At 40.7% G+C, this 20,022-nt stretch overlaps 1 protein-coding gene across 1 annotated transcript in view; it reads right to left on the reverse strand.

Moving 5' to 3' along the window:
* LMO7 (LIM domain 7) overlaps positions 1-20,022 on the reverse strand; it is a 53,122-nt gene that overhangs the window by 25,507 nt on the left and 7,593 nt on the right. The window contains exons 5-8 of the mRNA XM_079721616.1: positions 15,047-15,164; positions 12,795-12,937; positions 11,055-11,487; positions 8,862-9,170 (exon numbers count right to left, since the gene is read on the reverse strand). Of these exons, the coding sequence (XP_079577742.1) occupies positions 8,862-9,170; positions 11,055-11,487; positions 12,795-12,937; positions 15,047-15,164 (1,003 nt within the window). The remainder of the gene's footprint in view (positions 1-8,861; positions 9,171-11,054; positions 11,488-12,794; positions 12,938-15,046; positions 15,165-20,022) is intronic.

Genomic DNA, 20,022 nt, shown 5'->3' on the forward strand with positions numbered 1-20,022 from the left:
GCTAAGAGTCTAGAACTTCCAACCACTAAAAAGAAAGGATAATTATGTAATGTGAGAGATGTTAATTATCACTACAACAGCAATCACATGACAATATATAAGTGTATCAAATTAACATGCTGTACCTTTAAAATTTACACATTATATCTCAAATACATTGCAATAAAATGGCATCTTTGAAAATGCAAAAAAGATTTAAATCATTTATTTTTAAAATGTCACAATACTTAAACTACCTCCAACATTCAATATATTTAGCCAAATAATTTTGAGGGGTTCATAGACACAAAATTCAGCTACCAGAATCACTCATCTAGGACTGGTACCACCCCCGAATGGGTATCTGAAAGTTTGGCAAAAGGCATTTTTGCTTGTCCTACTGCTGCATGAAGATCGAGCGGGAAAGGCAGAGCTGCTACATATGCTACAAAATGCAGAACTGGGTCATGCCTGAGGAACCACCAGTAAGATGCCAAGAGGGCCCCACTGAGACACCATGAGCTCCAGGCCACAACCTCCTTTAAGTAACAACAGCCTGCAGGCCCCAGAACTTGGACAACATGCAGACCTCTATTTTCACCTCCATCCCTACAGTCCACAGCCACAAATTCTCAGTTTCACAGACTTTCTTAGGCCCTTTTCCAAAACAAATATTTTAAGTTTTACCGTATAGTATACTAGGTCTGTGAAAAATTTAATTAACTTCCATAATTTACATTTTTTGTTTTGGATAAACAGCAGACATAAATTTTAGCATGTGTTTGTTTCCCAGACTAGTGTTTCCAGTTCTTTGATTCATAATTATCAAGAACTTAGACTTAACTGTTTAAAAAGAAAAATTCTTCCTAAAGCCAGTTTATTTTCCAGAAAAAGGCCTATAACTCCTCTATTTTAATTTAGCAGTTAAATCCAGACCTAGGACCAACAGGGCAATTCATAAGTTTTTCTACCTTTAGAACGAGTTTGAAATCTAAGTGACTATATTCTAAGAAACACTGTGATATTATATAAGAATTAGAAGGAAGACAAGGAAGGCACTGAATAAAGGATCAAGAACTTACTGTATTGTATGGATATGAGCACTAAGTGTTGTAACAATACACACTTATTTGTTCAACATACATTTATTGTGCATCTATTCTACATAAAACACTTGGGAAATAAAGAGGAATTAGGCATGGTCCTTGCTCTCAAGAAATAATTACTGACTCTTCAAAGTGGGTATAGAATTTTTTAAGAAAAAAATTGTAGCTAATAATATAGAAACGTTTTCATCAGACATCATGTAAAGCAGTTGAAATATGGGAACCCAGAAGTAGATAGTGAGAACAGTCATTAATGATCAGCCTGATGGATACCAATCTCCAGAGTATATCAAAACTCTGCTATGAATAGAAAAAATTACTGGTTAGTTCTACTCCTTAACCAAAACCACCACGCACTTAAATTAGAGATGACTCAATGAAAATAAACAGTCGTCTTCACCACTTTTACCCCACTCTAATCCCCCTGCCAAATTCTGACCTAAAGCCAATGAGAGTGCAGAATCTATTGCTATATAAGGGCACAGAGACAAAGGATGGGTTAGAAATTCCAAGACACTAATTGAGGTTTTTTTATCCTGAAGAATAAGAGACAGGATGGAGTTTTAATAAATAGTTTCAAACTACAATAAAGAATACTTTGTGGGAGAGAGCAAGTGAACATTACCCTTTTCCTCCAAACATAGGATAAAAGAGAATGAGCTTAAGCTCTAGATGGCAGTGTCACAATTGTATTAGACCAGAAGAACTGTCCTCCAAAGGACTGCTCTTACCTTGGAGATAAATCTCCACTTGAACATAATAAAAAGGCAGATAACCACCTCTCTGAAATAGTTAATAGAGGAGGTCAGCCATACTGTGGCTCCAGCCTGGCAGCCTGTCACGTGGGTCCTGGGAGTGCACACAGGCAAAGAAGAGAGAACCATGTGAGCAACTACGGGACTATTTCTGTCAACAGCCAGGTGGCCTCAGGCATGTCACTGAGTCTGCCAGAGAATTTTCTCTCACAGTGACATTAATTTTAAAGCTTTTTGTTTTCAAAACCCTATCTTCCAATGCAGACCATCTCCCTCCCACACCACAGAAAGGATTAAAGTAGGTGGTGGCAGTTCAGGGAAAGGGCCCCAGAGGCCCCTCTTGCATGGCCTCCCCGCCATGACAGTTTCTCTGGCATCTCTGTGGAATCCTGGGTTCTTGAATTAAATTATCCTTGAGACTTTTTGCAGGTGAATATATCTATAATTATAGTCAAGCATAAACTATTCAACAATGATTAGGATTTCTACTTCCTTATTTTTCCTTGCAAGATATATGCCATGTGAGTATTCTACAAAGGGTCCATGTTTCAGAAGATGACACTGTGGGAATTTCCTTTTGAACTGGATGGAACCAGGAATATAAATTATTGGGAGAAATCTAGATTCTTGATGACTGATAAAGAACTATCCCAAGTGGTTACAGTTGCCTATTCGGGGAAAGACAAAATACAGTTACCAACATATCAGCATCTAAAATAAAAATAACTTCCCTCAATTTAGGTACAAGTTAAACAGAAATATACACTTCAATCTGAGACTTTTAAACAATGACATGGTGATCTGGCATAGCAATGGTAAGATTTATTTTTATGAGATCTGATGAATTAAGATTCTCGTATCAACACAGATGGGAATCAATAAACAACAGGGTCAATCAGATGGCTATTCTCCTCAAACTTTTTCAATTAGATAAACATGTTCCCTTAAAGAAAGCCTACTTAAGTTGATAAAACCAAATAACACTGAAAGTAGATTCAGGCTGTAAAATCATAAATAACAGAGGAAATATATAATCTTTGATTTCTGTTACATGGCTCTTTAGTTTCTTTTTTCAGGGTCTTAGTGGAATGAGAACATAGTGAGTAGCCCTCAACTCATGGTGCAGCTCCGGCACTGGAGCTACTCTCCTTCACCAAAGATGCGTCTATACCTACTTGTTTCCCCTCTCCATTATCCGTTCCAAAGAGGCAGGTGGTGTTTCCAGCTCTACCACTTGACTCAACCCATTCCCCAGCTTAGCTCTTACCTACCAAATCCATTTTCGGCCCTCATCCCATCAGGCACTACGAACTATTCTTGCTTACGGGAAACGGTCTTCCAAGTCACCCATTATTCCACTTTCTCCTGCCTTTTTCCTCTATCCCTCTGGCCACCTCTCAGTTTCATCAGTGTGTTCCTCTTTATTCTATTTTCTTTTTGTTGCTCTTCTTCACCCCTAGTCAGTCTCCCACCTTCTTGACCACATGTTTTCCTGAGTCAACCTCATGCATTGTCATCAACTACTATCTAAGCCCAACATACTCAGAATTAAATTCATTATCTTCCTCCCCACACCTGCTCTTCCACCTGGTGTTTTTCACATATTGGTTAACCACATCACTGTCTAACCAGATACCCAAGCTGGAAACATCAGGTTCTTTCTGGGCCTCTTCTTCCTTCCTTCCCCTAAGTGCTCCCCACCCCACCTCTACACCGTGGTCTCCCAAGCACCACCACACACATGCACTTAATAAAGTGTTAGCAAGTCCACAAGCCATAAATCCATCTGGAACCATCCCATCCTTCCATTCTCCTTCAGGCTCTCATCTTAACTCAGGTCATGGTTTCCCCTCTAAACTGCTGTGGGTCACCTCCTAATTGCCTCTCTCGCCTCCAACCCTTCTTTCCCCCCATCTTGCTCGCATCTGCCAGAACTTTAGTTACAGAAAATACCAATTATTATATCATACCCTGTTTTAAAATTGCTGGTAGCTCCTTATTGCCTGCTGGGTAGAGTTTGAAGTCGGCACCTCAGAATTAGATTCAGTTCAGGTAAGTTTTGATACATACCTACCTTTCCTCAAAATAATTTTAAGAATGATTTTCTCTTTATGAACCAGAAGATATTTCAGTCCATATTGGCTCTAAAATTCTAGAGACATGGCAAAGTTAAATTAAGTCAACATTTGGTGTTTTAAGGCAGTTCTCAAATTTAAGCATGTCACATTTCAAAAAAAAATTGGCGTCAGAGAAGTTGCAAATGGGGCCTAAGCATTTAACTAGCCCAGGGTGTGTTACATAACTTTCAACTCTCAAGTATTTCACTGGTGAAAGTGAGGATAATACCACCTACTTTGCTAGGTTACTGAGAGAATTAAATGAAACATTTAAAAGGTGCCAAGCCACATGGTTGATGCCCAGTAATTATCTTCTTTTTCCCATGGCAACAATGTTATACGTGATAATATATGCTGGTTAGGCAGTTTCCAGATGGACTAAAGAAAATCCTATTTAACTCTCACGCATGTAGCTCTAAAGCTAATAGAACTCAGTCAGCATTCATTGTATAATTACAGATCCAGGCACCATACTAACAGTGAGGACAACAGGCTTGCTTCCTACCCTGGGTCTAGTGAAGGTGACAAGCAGGTAAAATGCACAGGAGGAAGTTGTGATAAGGTAAACCCTGGGTACTCTTAAAAGAGGTACTCTCGTAGACTTGGGCATTAGGAAGTGTAAAAAGCTTCCTTCCTTCCACGTGTATCATCCTAGTTCTGGGTTCTGATTTAAAAATCTGGGGCAAAGGTCCTGAAATGTGGATTTGGATGAGATTTGGGCGCAGAGGGCTTGGACAAGACAAAACCAAACCAAACCCTGTATGCAACACCAATTTGGGGGAAAAGCCATATCTGCGAGGCAGTTGGAGCGGGATGGAGGACTCTGGGAGTCCCACTGCCTCCCCTTGCTCGGGTGCCCCAAGAATTGCCCTGGCAGCCCAGACTGGCAGGGGAGGCTGGAAAAGAAGCAGTACCATAAGAGAAGTCTGTGAGAAAAGGGAAGAGAGAGAAACAGAACTCCAGACTAGCAATGGAGGTGAGAAGGAAATTCCTGGGAAGGTTTTATTTCTTTCTTTTTTTGCGGTACGCGGGCCTCTCACTGTTGTGGCCTCTCCCGTTGTGGAGCACAGGCTCCAGATGCGCAGGCCCAGCAGCCATGTCTCACGGGCCCAGCTGCTCCGCGGCATGTGGGATCTTCCCGGACCGGGGCACGAACCCGTGTCCCCTGCATCGGCAGGCGGACTCTCAACCACTGCGCCACCAGGGAAGCCCCCTGGGCAGGTTTTAAATGAGGTCATTTAAGTTCTTCCCTCATTAAGTCTTTGCTTCTTTATGCCATGAACTCCCTTCTTATCACAATTCTGTGAGAGGCTCCTAGCCCACCTCTGCCCCCAGATTTCGCCTCCTTAAAATAATTCTATATAGCATCACAGTGCTCACATTCCTAAAACACCCCTTAATCTTAAAGAACCTATAAAGACCTAAATTACCTGCTGAATCAAATTCATTCTTTAGTCTAGTAATCAAGGCCTTGAATGTAATTCAAGTCAGTAAATACTTAAGTGCCAACTACGGGTAAAGGCTATGGAGGGTATAAACAATACCAGTGAAGGAGAAATGAACATATGGAAAAGGAAGCATTCAGTGAATGAAACTTGCAAGGGTAGGAAGTTCAGTTCCAACAAGGGGGAGGCGATCTCTTGATCCATGAAGGAACCGACCCTCCTGTGCTTTGAAGAACAGGAGGACTTCAAAATACAGAGATGGGTGAAATGAACATTTTTAAATAGGGCAACAATAAGAATAAAAATATATATGATGTGTTCATGAAAGTATAGGGTATGTTCTAGAAAAATCAAGCAGTCTCATGTGGCTAGATATCATCTACTTCTGCTCTCTTTCTCACAACACAGGGCAGTGGAGGCAATCTTGAGACAAACTAACTGAGTTCAAATCCTGACTCCACCACTTGGTATGCTGCATGGCCTTGGGCAAGTAGCATGACCACTTCGTGCCTCCATTTTCATGGCTATAAAACATCAATAAGAGGGTCACTGTGAGGATTAAATAAAATAATGCCTTGCGAAGCCTGGTCGGCATAGCAGCTACTCAGTAAACATTAGCCGTTTCGGCACTACAGAGGGAGTTTGGGAACAGTCATGAGAGACCTCGGTGTTCCCCGGAGTGCTTTGAATTTCACTGAACAGACCACAGCATGCCACTGGGGGCTTTGAAGCAGAGAAATTACCCAGTCCAGCCTGGCATCATGCAAATTAATCTGGTGCCAGCCTTGTGTAGAATGCACAAAGATGTGACTATTTACAAAGGGTCTGCATGGATAAGGGAAACGGCTGGAATTAGGGTAGCGGAAGCAGGGATAGAAAAGGGTAACAACATCAAAGGAGATGCTGTAGGAAGAAATGAAAGGACACTGCCAGCACAAGTGTGCATAAGGAAGAGGACCTGAAGAACACTCTTTTACAAAGCTACGAAGACGTCTACCTGAAACTAGTATAATACTGTAAATCAAGTACGCTTCAATTAAAAGAGGAAGACATCGGGCTTCCCTGGTGGCGCAGTGGTTGAGAGTTGGCCTGCCGATGCAGGGGACGCGGGTTCGTGCCCCGGTCCAGGAAGATCCCACATGCCGCGGAGCAGCTGGGCCTGTGAGCCATGGCCACTGAGTCTGCCCGTCCGGAGCCTGTGCTCCACAACGGGAGAGGCCACAGCAATGAGAGGCCCGTGTACCACAAAAAAAAAAAAAAAGAGAGAAAGACATCTAGATGTTCAGCCAGACACCATTTTTTATTTTTCTGAACTCCTAGAATTAGGTAGTTTGGAGGAGTGTTGCATATGCCCTGGCCATACCGGTCCTAGGCTGTTCTGTGCATTCCTAGTCCTTTTCCCAAGTCAGTAATCTCCTTCTCAGTGACAAGAGCAGGGTGATGCTACATAAGCTACTTTCCTCGGAGTGTAGAAGTGGACACACCAAGCATCTCAGGGATAGGCAAGTCACCATATGATATATACATTTGTTCAAGAATTCCAACTGCTCCACTTATTAAGTCAAGCCTAATTTTGCCCGGTAGCATTCCATTTCAAGTTGGGTGACTAAAGATCATAAATCCACTAATGATAAAACCTGATGGGCTTCCCTGGTGGCGCAGTGGTTGAGAGTCCGCCTGCCGATGCAGGGGACACGGGTTTGTGCCCCGGTCCGGGAAGATCCCACATGCCACGGAGCGGCTGGGCCCGTGAGCCATGGCCACTGAGCCTGCGCGTCCACAGCCTGTGCTCCACAACGGGAGAGGCCACAACAGTGAGAGGCCCGCGTACAGCAAAAAAAAAAAAACAACAAAAAAACCCCTGAAACCACACCATGTTAACTCACGTTCCTCTGAACTGCTCTAACCTGAAAGCCACACCCACACTTAGCCTCTTTTTCTTAATCCACTGATGCAGCTAGTCAACTGCCACCCTGAAGGAGTTACCACCACTGAGCACACAGTACAATAATCAGGCTGCTTTGTGGGATTTGCTATTTGAAAAGGCGTGGGCAAACAGGCAAGTCCATAAAACAAAAGACACCTTGATTCTCTCTTTATTATTCATCCACTGGTACCTTATGTTCCCCAAGTATAACAGAGGCTACTGCCCTCATCCACTGAGACTTATGATGCTAATTACGTATTCCCAATTCTTTAAAAGTGAAGTTAAAAAAATAATCTACAACCAATGATTTTAGCAACCTGAAGAGACTGGATTTAGATATGTTTGTAAATATACATGGGAAAACTGAAAGAAATATATCTAAATGCTACAGAATATCTCTAAATGATGGGATTACCAAGTCATTTTTATTACGTATGTGTTCCTGCATTTCCAAGTTTTCTCAAGCACAGAGTACTTTATAATCACAAAGAAAAAAAGCTTAGTTTAAACTTGTAAAGCTTTCCTGTACTAATAAAAACTAACAATACTAAAATATGCTGTATCATATTTTACACAAAGATATTTCATTAATATAACTTGGGCCAAGTTATATACTTGATGTTGTGCCTTGGGGAAAAAATACACTTTAGTAAGGCATCAGAAAATGCTAGACTAAGCCACAGGACCATAAAAGCATCTCCACACTAAGGGGTTCACACAACTATCAAATTGCTTATTGAAGGTTTTTCTCTAAAAGAGAAAAGTTTCTTTCTGTTCTCTAGACAAGCAACAACTCTTTAGCCTATGTGTAAAACATAACTAGAAGAACATTCATTACCTAATCATTCTCTTAGAGTCATCTGTGGGATTTTAAGTAGGAAAAACTACAAATGCCCCCAGTCCTTCTTCATCTGATGGTATATTTTATTTGGACTCCAAATGCTAAAGAATGCAATTGTCATACTGTAACTAAGCCTCAATATTCCCCTTAAAAGACAAGGAGTGGTACAAAATTCTAGGCTTCCCAGAGTACAAATTAGTATTGAAAGTCACTAGATTTTTCATATGGTAGAGAAAGAAGTTCCCCGTCCTTAGTGGCCAGCCCCTCTCACGTGTACCAGTTTCTCCTTGTGGTCAGTTCACTCCCCTGAGAAGGGGCTTTTATTACCCATTTTCTATTAGACCTGCATCTAAAACCTCCTGAGTGATTCCTGCACCCGAACCCGGACTACTGAGTGCTAACGGTGCAAGGCAACAGCTGCTGAAATGGGGAGTAGAGAGCAAAGCCAGCCAACTCCAGGGAGACTGGTACAAAAAGTCTCCATACACCCATATCACAAGGGTCATCTGGATCCATCAACTCAGAGTTGGAAGAGATCTACTTCCTCCAAGATCTGTTACAAATAAAATGCAATGTCATTTTCTACGTTATCAGCCCAGACTGTAGTGCCTAGAGGTTAGAAACGTGATTTCCTGATTTAAATACTTCGGTTTCTGGGCAGCAGGTGATTGAAAAGCCTTCCCAAACTCACCTGTGATCTTGAGACCTCTGTCTGTGGTGAGCTTCTCCCTTCTCCAAGCTCAGACGTTAAATCAGGGCTAGATGTTGAAGATAATGTGTCTTTCGAAGTGGCAGCCTGCCCCTGGGAAGGAGATGAGAAGGTGGGTGTAGGAGAGAGCAGCCTCGTCACACTTTCTCTGGATGCTGCTGCCTCTCTTTCGCTGGATGACCTGGACGCAAGCTGGCTCGTGTCAGGTCTTTGCACAGAGATGCTGACTGAACTGCTTTGGGTTCTCTTAATGCCTTCTACGTCTCCATTATACTTCCAAGCATCATCCATCTAAATAGGAAACATTATTTTAAACTTCGTATTCTGTTAGATTTCTATTTAAAAAGTGTATACATTAAATTAATACTTTCAAGTCATGAAAGTAATATATACCTCCCTCAGCAAAGTAACTACTACTAAAAGCTTGGAGCATGTTCTGTCACACTAACAGATCTGTACATATGAAGTGGTAGGAGTAGTTATTTTTTACAAAAGTGTTTATTTTATAAACAGACCTCTGAAACTTGCTTTGACCATCTACATCACTCCAGGTCAACAGACAGAAATCTAAACTAAATCTATTGAATACTTCACACTATGGATCTCTACAGTTTATTCATTTGATATGCATTCAATGTCATTTAAAGTGTACCAAAAATATTGCACATCTCTTTATAACCAGAATGTTTATTTTATTTATTTATTTTTTTGCGGTACGCGGGCCTCTCACTGTTGTGGCCTCTCCCGTTGCGGAGCACAGGCTCCAGATTCGCAGGCTCAGCGGCCATGGCTCACGGGCCCAGCTGCTCCGCGGCATGTGGGATCCTCCCGGATCGGGGCACGAACCCGTGTCCCCTGCATTGGAAGGCGGACTCTCAACCACTGCGCCACCAGGGAAGCCCCCAGAATGTTTATTTTTATAGCACAGATTCCCAAAAGTAGACTTGCTGGACCAAGGAATATTTTAGGTATGTTGTATAAAATATAATTATTTATTTGTTTGTTTGTTTGTTTATATATATCTTTAAAAATTGTAGCAATGCACTCCCAAAGTAATGTATAAGAATGTCTCTGTCCCTGCATCCTTGCCAACACTAGACATTTTGAATGTTTTAAATCTTTGTCAATCTCATGGGTGAAAAGTTGTACACCTCATTCTTGCTCTAATGAGACTGAACATGCTTCTAAGTACTTTATGTTACCAACCATTTAAATTCCCTCTCCCTTGAACTATTCATTTCTATATTCACTTTTCAACTGTTTATCTTTCCTTATCAATTTGCATTTTAAATCTTAGGGATATTAAACCTATATATAAAATACATTTTACTAATATTTTTCTGAGCCTATATAAATTGTCTTTTGGACTACATTAATGGTGTCTATCATATAAATTTAATTTTTATGTTGTCAAATATGCCTGTACTTACTTAATATAATGGTCAGCGGTTTTTCTGGCTAGTTTAGGCAGGCTTCCCTCACCTTGAATTTTTTTAATCAAATTTTTTCTACTTTCGAGTTTTAGGATTCCTCATTGGCAGAGGTAAAAGGAATTTGAACACCAATGTGCTCAAGGCTGTATTGCTTCCTTTTAAATAATTCAAAATAACACACTCACTTTCAGCCCTGCTTCATTCTCAGGGCAAATGATTCTATATCCTTTAAAACCCCAATAAAAATATGTATTTTTTGAACCATGAGATACATTTTAATAACTACAATCAAATATATCAAGTTCTAATGAAGTGGGAAATCAGGAAAAATAGAACTTTGTGATAATCACCTGAAAATATTTAGGTTAAACCGTATGAAATTGCTGTTTTGTAGGTCAAAAAGAACTGACTACTGGCAAATTCATACAGTGCAACCTAATACTTTACAAAAGATATATTCGAGAAAATATGACACTAAAAAATAAATGCTCTGCCTTAGAATGTCGACTACTTATTTTTTAAAATGTATCAGCTCGACTTTCATTGAATTTAAAGTTTAATCAGTTCTGCATCGTTGCTATATTTTAAGCATTAAATGTCTACTGAATCTAAATTGGTAAAAATACAATTGCTTTATGTACAAGTTATTTTACCCATCAAGTATCTGTAACTCAAACCTCTGCACAAGTTCACCGGTGTTTTGCGCTGGCGAACAGACTAAGTGAACTAGGAACACGTTTACCGTGTAGGATCTCGGGAGTGATGAGATTCCCCTTGACTGAGATCCAAAAGGTCTCGGTGTGACCACAGACGTTAACCTGGCCGCATCAGTTTTCTGGTAACTTCTAGGGAGAGTAGCTGAAACTCGAGTCGACTCCATTTGTGTATTCAGTGAATGCTGAGAAGACAAAGAGGCTGGGCGTTGTTCTTCCACGGGGCTTTTCGAAGGAAGCTGAATTTCAGCTGTGATAGTAGCCTCCCTTTTTGCAAAAGTTGTAGAATCTTGCTTAGGAATTTCTGTCGGATAAGTGGTTCCCTTCTCTTCTACTCTCTCACTCTGGGAACTTGCTTCTGACATAGTCAGCATAGGGGGAAGCTTTTCTTCATTCACACCATCATCGGAAGAATATAGTCTCCTCCTCGATGTAACTATAGACATCTGATTTGGGGATTCCCTTAGCAGAAAGAAACGCCAAAACCACAAAGTTATGCATTTGACACACAGAGGTGGAGAGACAGATGTTACTTTGGTCATTAACATAAAAAAATGGGTGGGAACAAAAAGACTGCTGACTTCATATCATAACACAATATTAAGAGAATGTGAGAATAAATACATGCAAATTTTTAATGTCACACTAAGAAAGATTAAGAGCTTGACTTTTTTTTCTTAAAGAGGTTAAAAAAAAAGTCCCTGAAGTATATGCAATTGTAAAGAGACTTTAATAAGAAAATAAGAAAACTTTAATAAGGGATCATTCAAAATTTCATCCACAAGTGTATAACATTTCCAAAATTAACACACTATAACGATAACTAATTGACAACCAATTTGAACCCTCCAAAGATGTGGATTTCTTAACAGGGTTGAGAGTTTTCTTGTACACGATTTACAATAGCTTCATAAAAACAGAAGACCACAAAAGACTCAGACTTTCATTAAGATCAAGTTAGTATATAATTTCATACAGCTTGATAGAATTTCCATGGACAATTATTACAGATTAAAAGTCACCATTCCTGTCTATAGAGAGGCTGATGAAACAGTCTCACGGCTACCATTTAGTAAGGAGTACCTCTCAAGCCAACTGCATTGCGTTTAAGTGAATGAAACTGTGTCTACCATTGGCTTCTAGGGGACAAAGGAGCTTTGCTTAATTTCACCTGACAGCACATTTCCTTTTTGACATTATCCTTAAAGCCTATTTGCCTTCTCCCTGACCAGTAAATATCTCAAGGTTTCACACAGTAACTGCTCCACAGGCAAGTATACATTGGACCTTTATCCTGTTATGTTGCAATGAAAAAAGATAAACCCTCACATTGATGTTTATATAGTCTTCCTTTAAAAATACAATTTTAATTGAACCACGGAGACATGAGAAAGAACTTTGCTATACTTTTACACAATTTAGTTAAGAGTGAGAGCTGGTTTTATCCAACCATTCCATTCCTAAATTTACTTTAAAAGGAGAAAAAGTTGTTTATTTTCTGCATATATAGCCAATCCTGCATGTGAATATACAGTGTAAAATGAAGAAATTACGTACACCACCCTTAAGTACTCATTTCTTTCATTAATCCAAGTCACTACTTATTACAGCAATACTCTGCTTTTTCACTGCAGAGCAAAATGCTCGAAGGTTATGTACATTTGATGACAGTTTAATACTGGTGCACATGTACATCCCACTACACTTACACAAAATATCTATTTCTAACACTGGTATCTCCAACCCTGAGATGCATTCAGCCTCATTACCTGTCCTGCAGCATTTCGTTAAATGTCTTAGATCTTCTCTCAGACTTCTCAAGCGACTGCTTCTCAATCTCTTCCCTCTCTTCTTTTTTCTTCTGCAAATCTGAAGTGTAGCTTTTCCGACGATCTTTCCATTTTGCGAGGTCCTGACAGAAGAAAATCACATCAGCACAGGCACACCTGAATTTCTACACACCCTCTCCAGCAGTGAGTGCGCGCCAGAGGATCCCATTACATCGCTGAAACTATTCACTCCAACTTCGATGCCAAGGTGCCCTAATTTTGCTTTTTATAGCCAGTGTTTCTGTACCAAGCCTTTTATCTCATGTATCTGTCTAAAAGCCCTGACCTAATAAGATAGACCCCATTTTTGTTTTCCCAGGTAGCCTGCCTCACTGCCCATTTCACAAAGAATGCTAAACGCCTGTAATTAGATGCCAGGTCAGAAAAGATTAGGAACTGTTTCAAATTCATTTCCATCTCACTCCTATAATCTGGCTCTTACACAAAATGACATGTTTCACTAGTCAGACTGGAAGAGAAACATGATTGTAAAATGGCTAAACATAGAAGCATACATTGAACAAATACTGAGTTCAATCCCTGCTCTGAGACAAGGGGGCCACAAACACACAGATGAATAAGATTCACTTCCCCTCAAGGAACTCTCAGTCTAGAGGGAAAGACAGACAGGTAAATACAGTTCAACAATGAGTGAGATAGGATTGCGTGAGAGAGTAGAGATCCAAAGGAGGAAGTGATCAATTCTATCCCAGGCAGGGGAAGGCGGAATTTGGAAAGGCTTTAATGGGGAAGCCAGCCTCAAGTATGTGATTTCAAAGCGGGTCAACTCCCCATAAGGACAGGGCAGTAAGGAGGTTCAGACAGGAACAAGTGGACATCTGCTTCCCATACATCCAGGAACCTAAGTCTCACCTAGCTGGGTGACCCCGGGACAATCAACCTAATTCACCTTTAAAATTAGTCCTAGCAGCCTAAGCTGGTTCTGACACCCAGGGGTAAAGACAGTTTGGATGGTACCAACTTTTCTATGTCATCAAAACAGAGAAATCCCATGCTAAGAACTCCTAGTGGCATTGCAGCCCCAACAGAAGCTCATGTAAGCTTCTCAAACTGACAGGAACCTCATCCCCTGGGCACATAAAGTAGGTTTGGTTTACACCCTTTGGGAGCAGACAGGGCCGTTCCTGCTTCAAAAAGCAGCCTGAAATCCATATGAACTATTTTCAGAAAGAATGAAAGCAGTGCACATTAGTCCTGCAGGGTAACCGGCATGAATTTTCATCTGACTTAACCTAAGGGATAAACCCTCCATACCTCTCATTTTCAGCCTCAGTCATCATGTATTTTGGCAACATAACACTGAATTTCTGTTTCTTGACAATTAAAATGAGTTCCCAAATAAAAGAGGAACTGGGATTTAGAAACATGGCCAAGGCAGAGGTTTCATCTGTATTATGTAATCTTTAACTCCTTGGAAAATTAAGATTTACTATCTCTAGCCCTTTTGTTTATGCTACCACTCAACCCTCTTACCAAAAGGTTGTCCTCAGAGTTCTGTGGGTCTGCTCTGTGTAGTTTATCTATCGTATTTCTTTACACTCATTTGGTGTAAAACAATTAACGCTTTTTAAAAGGGTAGAGTTCCCTTCTGCCGGGGACAAAACGAAAGGTTAAATCTTTATCCAAATAGACATCTGGACATCTGTCAGCGCTGTAAAAACACCTAATTTTGGTTCACATTAGATAACTCCTTTTTCCACCAAAATATTCCTGAGTTATAATTCGTATTTCTCCCCAAACCTCCTCTATTCACTCTAAGAACCCTTTCCTCTCTCCCTGCTGATACCCAGTCTCTGGGCTGGACCCTCTTCTCCCCTGTTCTCCCTAACCCTTGAGCAAAGTCTTTCATGAGCATCAGGAACAGTTATATGCCAAATTCTACCACCAAAGCAAGTAAACAAGTTACCTATACTGCACAGAAGCAGCTTCTCATTTTTGAGAACTCACAGAAAATATCAGAAGACAAACAGCTTTCGTTTTACACAATGGCCTTTAAGATATGCAGCAGTCATAGATCAAAATGGTTAAAACATCACATTTTCTACAGAACTGAAATCTTCAATAGCAAGGAAACTCGTCCCTTGAGGATACTGACTCTCTTTTTAAAGAAGGGAGAGTCAAACAAACACATCCTCCCTGCCTCCCCATGTCCCAGTAAAAATAATACTCACATCCTGCCATTTCTGATCTTGTTCTTTTAGTTGTGACTTTATTTTCTGCATCTCCTCGTAACGCAGCTGACGCAAGTTCTGAGCATCCTCTGCGCTGACATCACTCATGGACTTGCTCCTACGACAAAAATACCCATGGTAACCAAGGTTCATGTGACCGGATTTAAGGTAAAACTGGAAGGTTGGGCTTATATTTGGAAATTCCATCTAAAATTCTGCAGTACTACCTAGACGCTTTCGTGATAATATCACAGAAATAGCACTACAGAGATAAATGGTGTTTTTCCAAAACGCAGAAACAAGAGCCTAGCACTCAAGTCAAGCGTGAATTCTTTCACAAAATGGCTAAATGAACCCTGAACACGTCTGAAAAAATAATCCAATGCTCATATTTAGGTAGTCGACGCAGAAAAAGATTACTTTAGGAAAAAAATAATTATTAGTCCCTAGAATCACCTGTCTTTATTTTTCTATCTCCCCCAGAGATAATCTTTTAAGGTTTGGCTGCCTTTTCTGAGCACTTATTAAATAATTTAACGATTACCTGATATTTTCTCCTCAAGTTCAATACCAGGAATAAATGTGCCACGGTTTCTCAAAGATTCTATAACATCTGCCCCACTACTGCACTGGGCTTGGTCTCAAAGACCACAGGTGGTTGCCAAGAGCCAGTTACAATATAACCTCTATTATAATCCTCTTTTTTGTTAAGGCAGCTTTCGTTTTGTCCATGTGTGACCCCTGCCATGAGGATGTACTGCGGGTTAGGTCTCAAAGAGCTCAAGCTAGGGTAGTGTGAGCAGAGTGGGGTGCCGCCCACGAGGCACATGTGCTGTACACGCACACAGAAGAGTATGGTAAGCTATACCAGAGAAGGGAGACTGAGGGAAGCCTCCGGGAAAGAGAGGTGTCAGATCTGAATACTGAGTAGCAGCTAGGAGGAACGAGAGAAGAGAGAGACACAGAGCTTTCAAACGTGGGGTGCCCAAAATGTTTTCCTACCAAGCTTTCAGAATTTTTATTTCATTGTAACTGACTCCACTTTTAGTTATTTAAGTAACTCTCCCTCTCCTTCTTGAGCCCCTAAGTTTGCCTTCCCCAAGATTTTGCCATCACCACATTTTTTTAATAACATGCTTGCCCTTAGCCAGCTCAGGAATTCAATTACATTCTTTATGCAAGTGACTCCCCCAAATCCACGGCCTAGGCCCAGCCTCTCTGGCTCAATTCCAATTGCTTGTTAAATAAACATCTCTGCATGGCCACTGTAAAAGGATCAAAGGAAATAAGACCTAGAAAGGATTTTGTAAATGGTAACTTACTAAACACATGGTTATTGTTGATGTAGCCAAACTCAATTTTGTCTCCAAACCTGCTTTTCGTCTTGTCAGTGATGCTACCTGCCCCCAGTGACCCACATTTGAAACCCAAGAACCATTTTTCACCTTTCTCTCTCCCTTCTCCCTAGTTATCAAGTCCTCTTATTCAGTGTCTTTTTCTTTCCATTTCTATTGCCAACACCCTAGATCAGAGCACAGTCAACTCTTACCTAGACTTTTTAAAAAGCTTCTTAAATTATCACCCAGGCTCCAAATCCAGTGAAGGTCTCTCCTGAGCTCTTCCCTCCAACTTAGAAATCCTTCACCAGTAATATATGCCTTTTTAAATGCCACTCATTCCTCAGGATCCCTGCAAGACTATAGTCTGGTTGGGTATTCATTCTCTGCTTAGAAGTCTCATGGGCAACTCAAACTTAACTTGACAGACCAAAAACATGGTCTCGTATCTTTCTCATCTCAATAAAAGCCAACTCCATCCTTTCATATTATGGGCCAAAGATCTTTAAGTCATCCCAGATTCCTCATTCTCTTATACATAACTGATCCCATCAGGAAATCCTGTCCCTCTACCTTCTAAATATATCTAGGGGCAACCACTTCTCACCACCTCCACCATTGCCATCCTGATCCATCCTATCTCCTGCCTGGATTATTACAATAATCGGTCTCCCTGCTTCCACCACCTTCTGCACAACAGTGTATTCTCAACACAGCAGCCAGAAGGACCTTTTTGAAATTGCACTCAGGTCGTGACATGACTCCACTCAGCACCCACCAGTTTCTTCCCATCTCACCTGAGTTAAAAGCAGGTTCTTCCAAGACCTTCCAGGTCTGACACTACCTGGCCCCTTGCCTACCTCTCTGCTCTTGTCCCCACTGAGCTCCCCTTCACACACTCTGTTCCAGCCACTGGCTTCCCTGCTCAGGCCCCACCTCTTGCTTCCCTCCCTGCTCTTCAATCTGCCTGGAATGCTCTTCGACCGAATATTCACATGGTTTATCTCTCACTTCCCGTCAGCTGCTTACATGTTACCTCGGGGTTTCCTCCCTTGACTACCCTACAAGAAGAGCTAAGGCCCCTCTCCCCTTACTCACATTATCCCTCGTTTTCTCCATAGCATTTATCACCATCTGAATTGTATGGTTATTATAAAGCAGGAATTTTGTCTGATTTGTTTGCTGCTCTATCACCAGCGCCTAAAAGAGTGCCCAGCCCCTGGTAGGTGCTCGTAAATGTCCTAATGATCTAGATAATCTTCTCCCACTTTGATAAAGTCTTCCTGCAAAAAGTGATGCTTTCGTTATACCATTCTTGTGGCACTTAACACTCAGCATTATGTCATATGTAGTGTGCACGCATGCATGCATGTTTAGCTTTCCTCCCTCACAAGTTCACATGCTGCCTGGAAGGAAAACACAGTAGCCCAGCACAAGGCATGCAGGACACACTCATTTAACATCTGTGGTAAGAATGAGGTATGATTTATCATATTTAATCATGCAAAATAAACTAGCTACGAAATGTTTCTAATTTTGTAAGAAATTGTGGCTCCTCCCCCAAAGTTTTATACAGAAAGCTTTATAGGATTTATTCAAGAATATTAAGGAATTACATATATGAGTACATATATGAAATTATATATTGAGCTGTTAACATCATATATAATTAACTAGGTATGACTATATAAAAATCATCATATGATTTGAGAATATAAACTCACTTAAGTCATAACTGCAAAGAATAAGGCTATATGAGCTAATACAATAACAGACTGACTAAAAAGAAAATTTTTTCAGGACGAAGGTATGAGGGGAATCTGGATGCCCAACACATGAGGTTACATAAATTCCAGAACAAAATTGGAAATGTAAGTATTTTAAGTAATCTTTTGGTGGGAGGAAGGCTGGACAGTCTCAACTGGCCCAGACCCTTTCAGCCCTCACCCTCCTGCACTATGAAACCTTAACATGTGTCTTTTCAGAAAACATGGTATCACCATGGGCAAAGGCTGCATCACCCTCCGGGGAGCCCAAAGCACAGAGCCGGGCACACAGGAGGTCCCCCCAATATGAACAAAGTGAGCCAAACAATGGCTAGAGTAGACAAGTCCCTGTGGAAGGCAGGAATATGAGCCCCTTGTGTTCCCTGGGATCGATAAAGTTACCTCTAGAAAGCCTGGCACATTCCATACAGGCTGAGCCAGGCACCAGAATGAGACAGGAAGTAAGACCCAGCAGAGGCACCAATTTTCACCCCCACCTAACATCACTTAACTTTTCTCAGTCTCAGTTCCTTGTCTGCTAAGCCAGGAAGGAGTCTTTAGGAGAAATAATGGGTCAGGTTATGTTGATGGCATTTCAATAGCCATCTGGTGCTATACACCAACTATTCTTATTAAGGCAAATATGATCATTAGAGATCTACTGAAAACTAACTCCCAAAGCAGTTTCAAATTAGAGAGGTCACCCCAGGCCACACTGATAAAATCGAGAACTTTTTGAGTGTAGGAGTCTTTCAGCCAGATCATGAAGAATTCTTTCCTTCCTTATCAGAGTTAACAGCATAATATTAAACTTCTGAGGGCTTACTGCGTGCCAACAACAACTGCCGAGCAGTCTCCATGGATTACCTCATTGTACGAAACCCTAGTCTGATTCTAGCAACTCAGAAGCTGCAGGTCCTTGGGAAAGCTGTGGCATCTGTTTCTCTTTCTCCACATCTCTAAAATGCACATAACACCTACCTGTCTGCCTCCGCAAACTGAGATAAGCACCAGAGATACTCCCAGGAAGACTGGGAAAACTTGAAAGGACTACACAGCTCTAGAATGTTTTGTAGAATGAATTACTATTCACCGGCAAATAATTCCCCTGCAGTTCATTTACCCTTGTATTTCCTTATTTGGAAAAGCTCCAATTTAAAACTGCATTTGGATTTTTCCCAAAAAATACAGGTCTATCATGTTGCATTTTCAGTTGAGTAGAATTTTTTTTAAATAGCATGTAGGGTGAAGAGAGAAAGAAGGGGAAGTTTAAGAAAAAGGGAGTAGATTATAAAACAAGATCACTAAAATCTTATTTTCTTTTCCCACAGTGCAGGGACTAGTGTTATGATGAGTATATTTTTAGAGCTCAATTTCAGGAAATTTATAGATGAATATCTAGGAACGAAGGGATCAAAAAGGAACAACATGTAGCAAAATTTCCTAAATATAAAATCACCGATAACCTTATATGGCAAACAGAAATTCCATGATGCTAAGTTTGGGGTCCCCAACTTTCAAGGGAAAATAAGAATATACCTATTTATGCACCTCTAAATATATTTCCATTAGGTGTTGTAGGAATTCTCTGAAGAGTAATTAATGCTAAAACCAGGGTAAGAGGCTTTAGAATTACCATAAATTATAATGATAAGATAACATAAGAGACTTTTCCTTTACAGGTTTAGAGTCTAAATCAGTGTTTCTCTATGGCCGCATTATTGACATTTTGGGGCCCCAAAACTCTTTATTGCAGGGGGCAATCTTGTGTACTGTAGGACATTTAGCAGTATCTTTGGCTATAAAAGCACTAAATACCAGTAGCAACGTTCCCCTCAACCCACCCAATGTGACAATCAAAAATGTCTACAAA

Source organism: Hyperoodon ampullatus (genome assembly GCF_949752795.1).
Source record: "Hyperoodon ampullatus genome assembly, chromosome: 16".
Classification (NCBI taxonomy): domain Eukaryota; kingdom Metazoa; phylum Chordata; class Mammalia; order Artiodactyla; family Ziphiidae; genus Hyperoodon; species Hyperoodon ampullatus.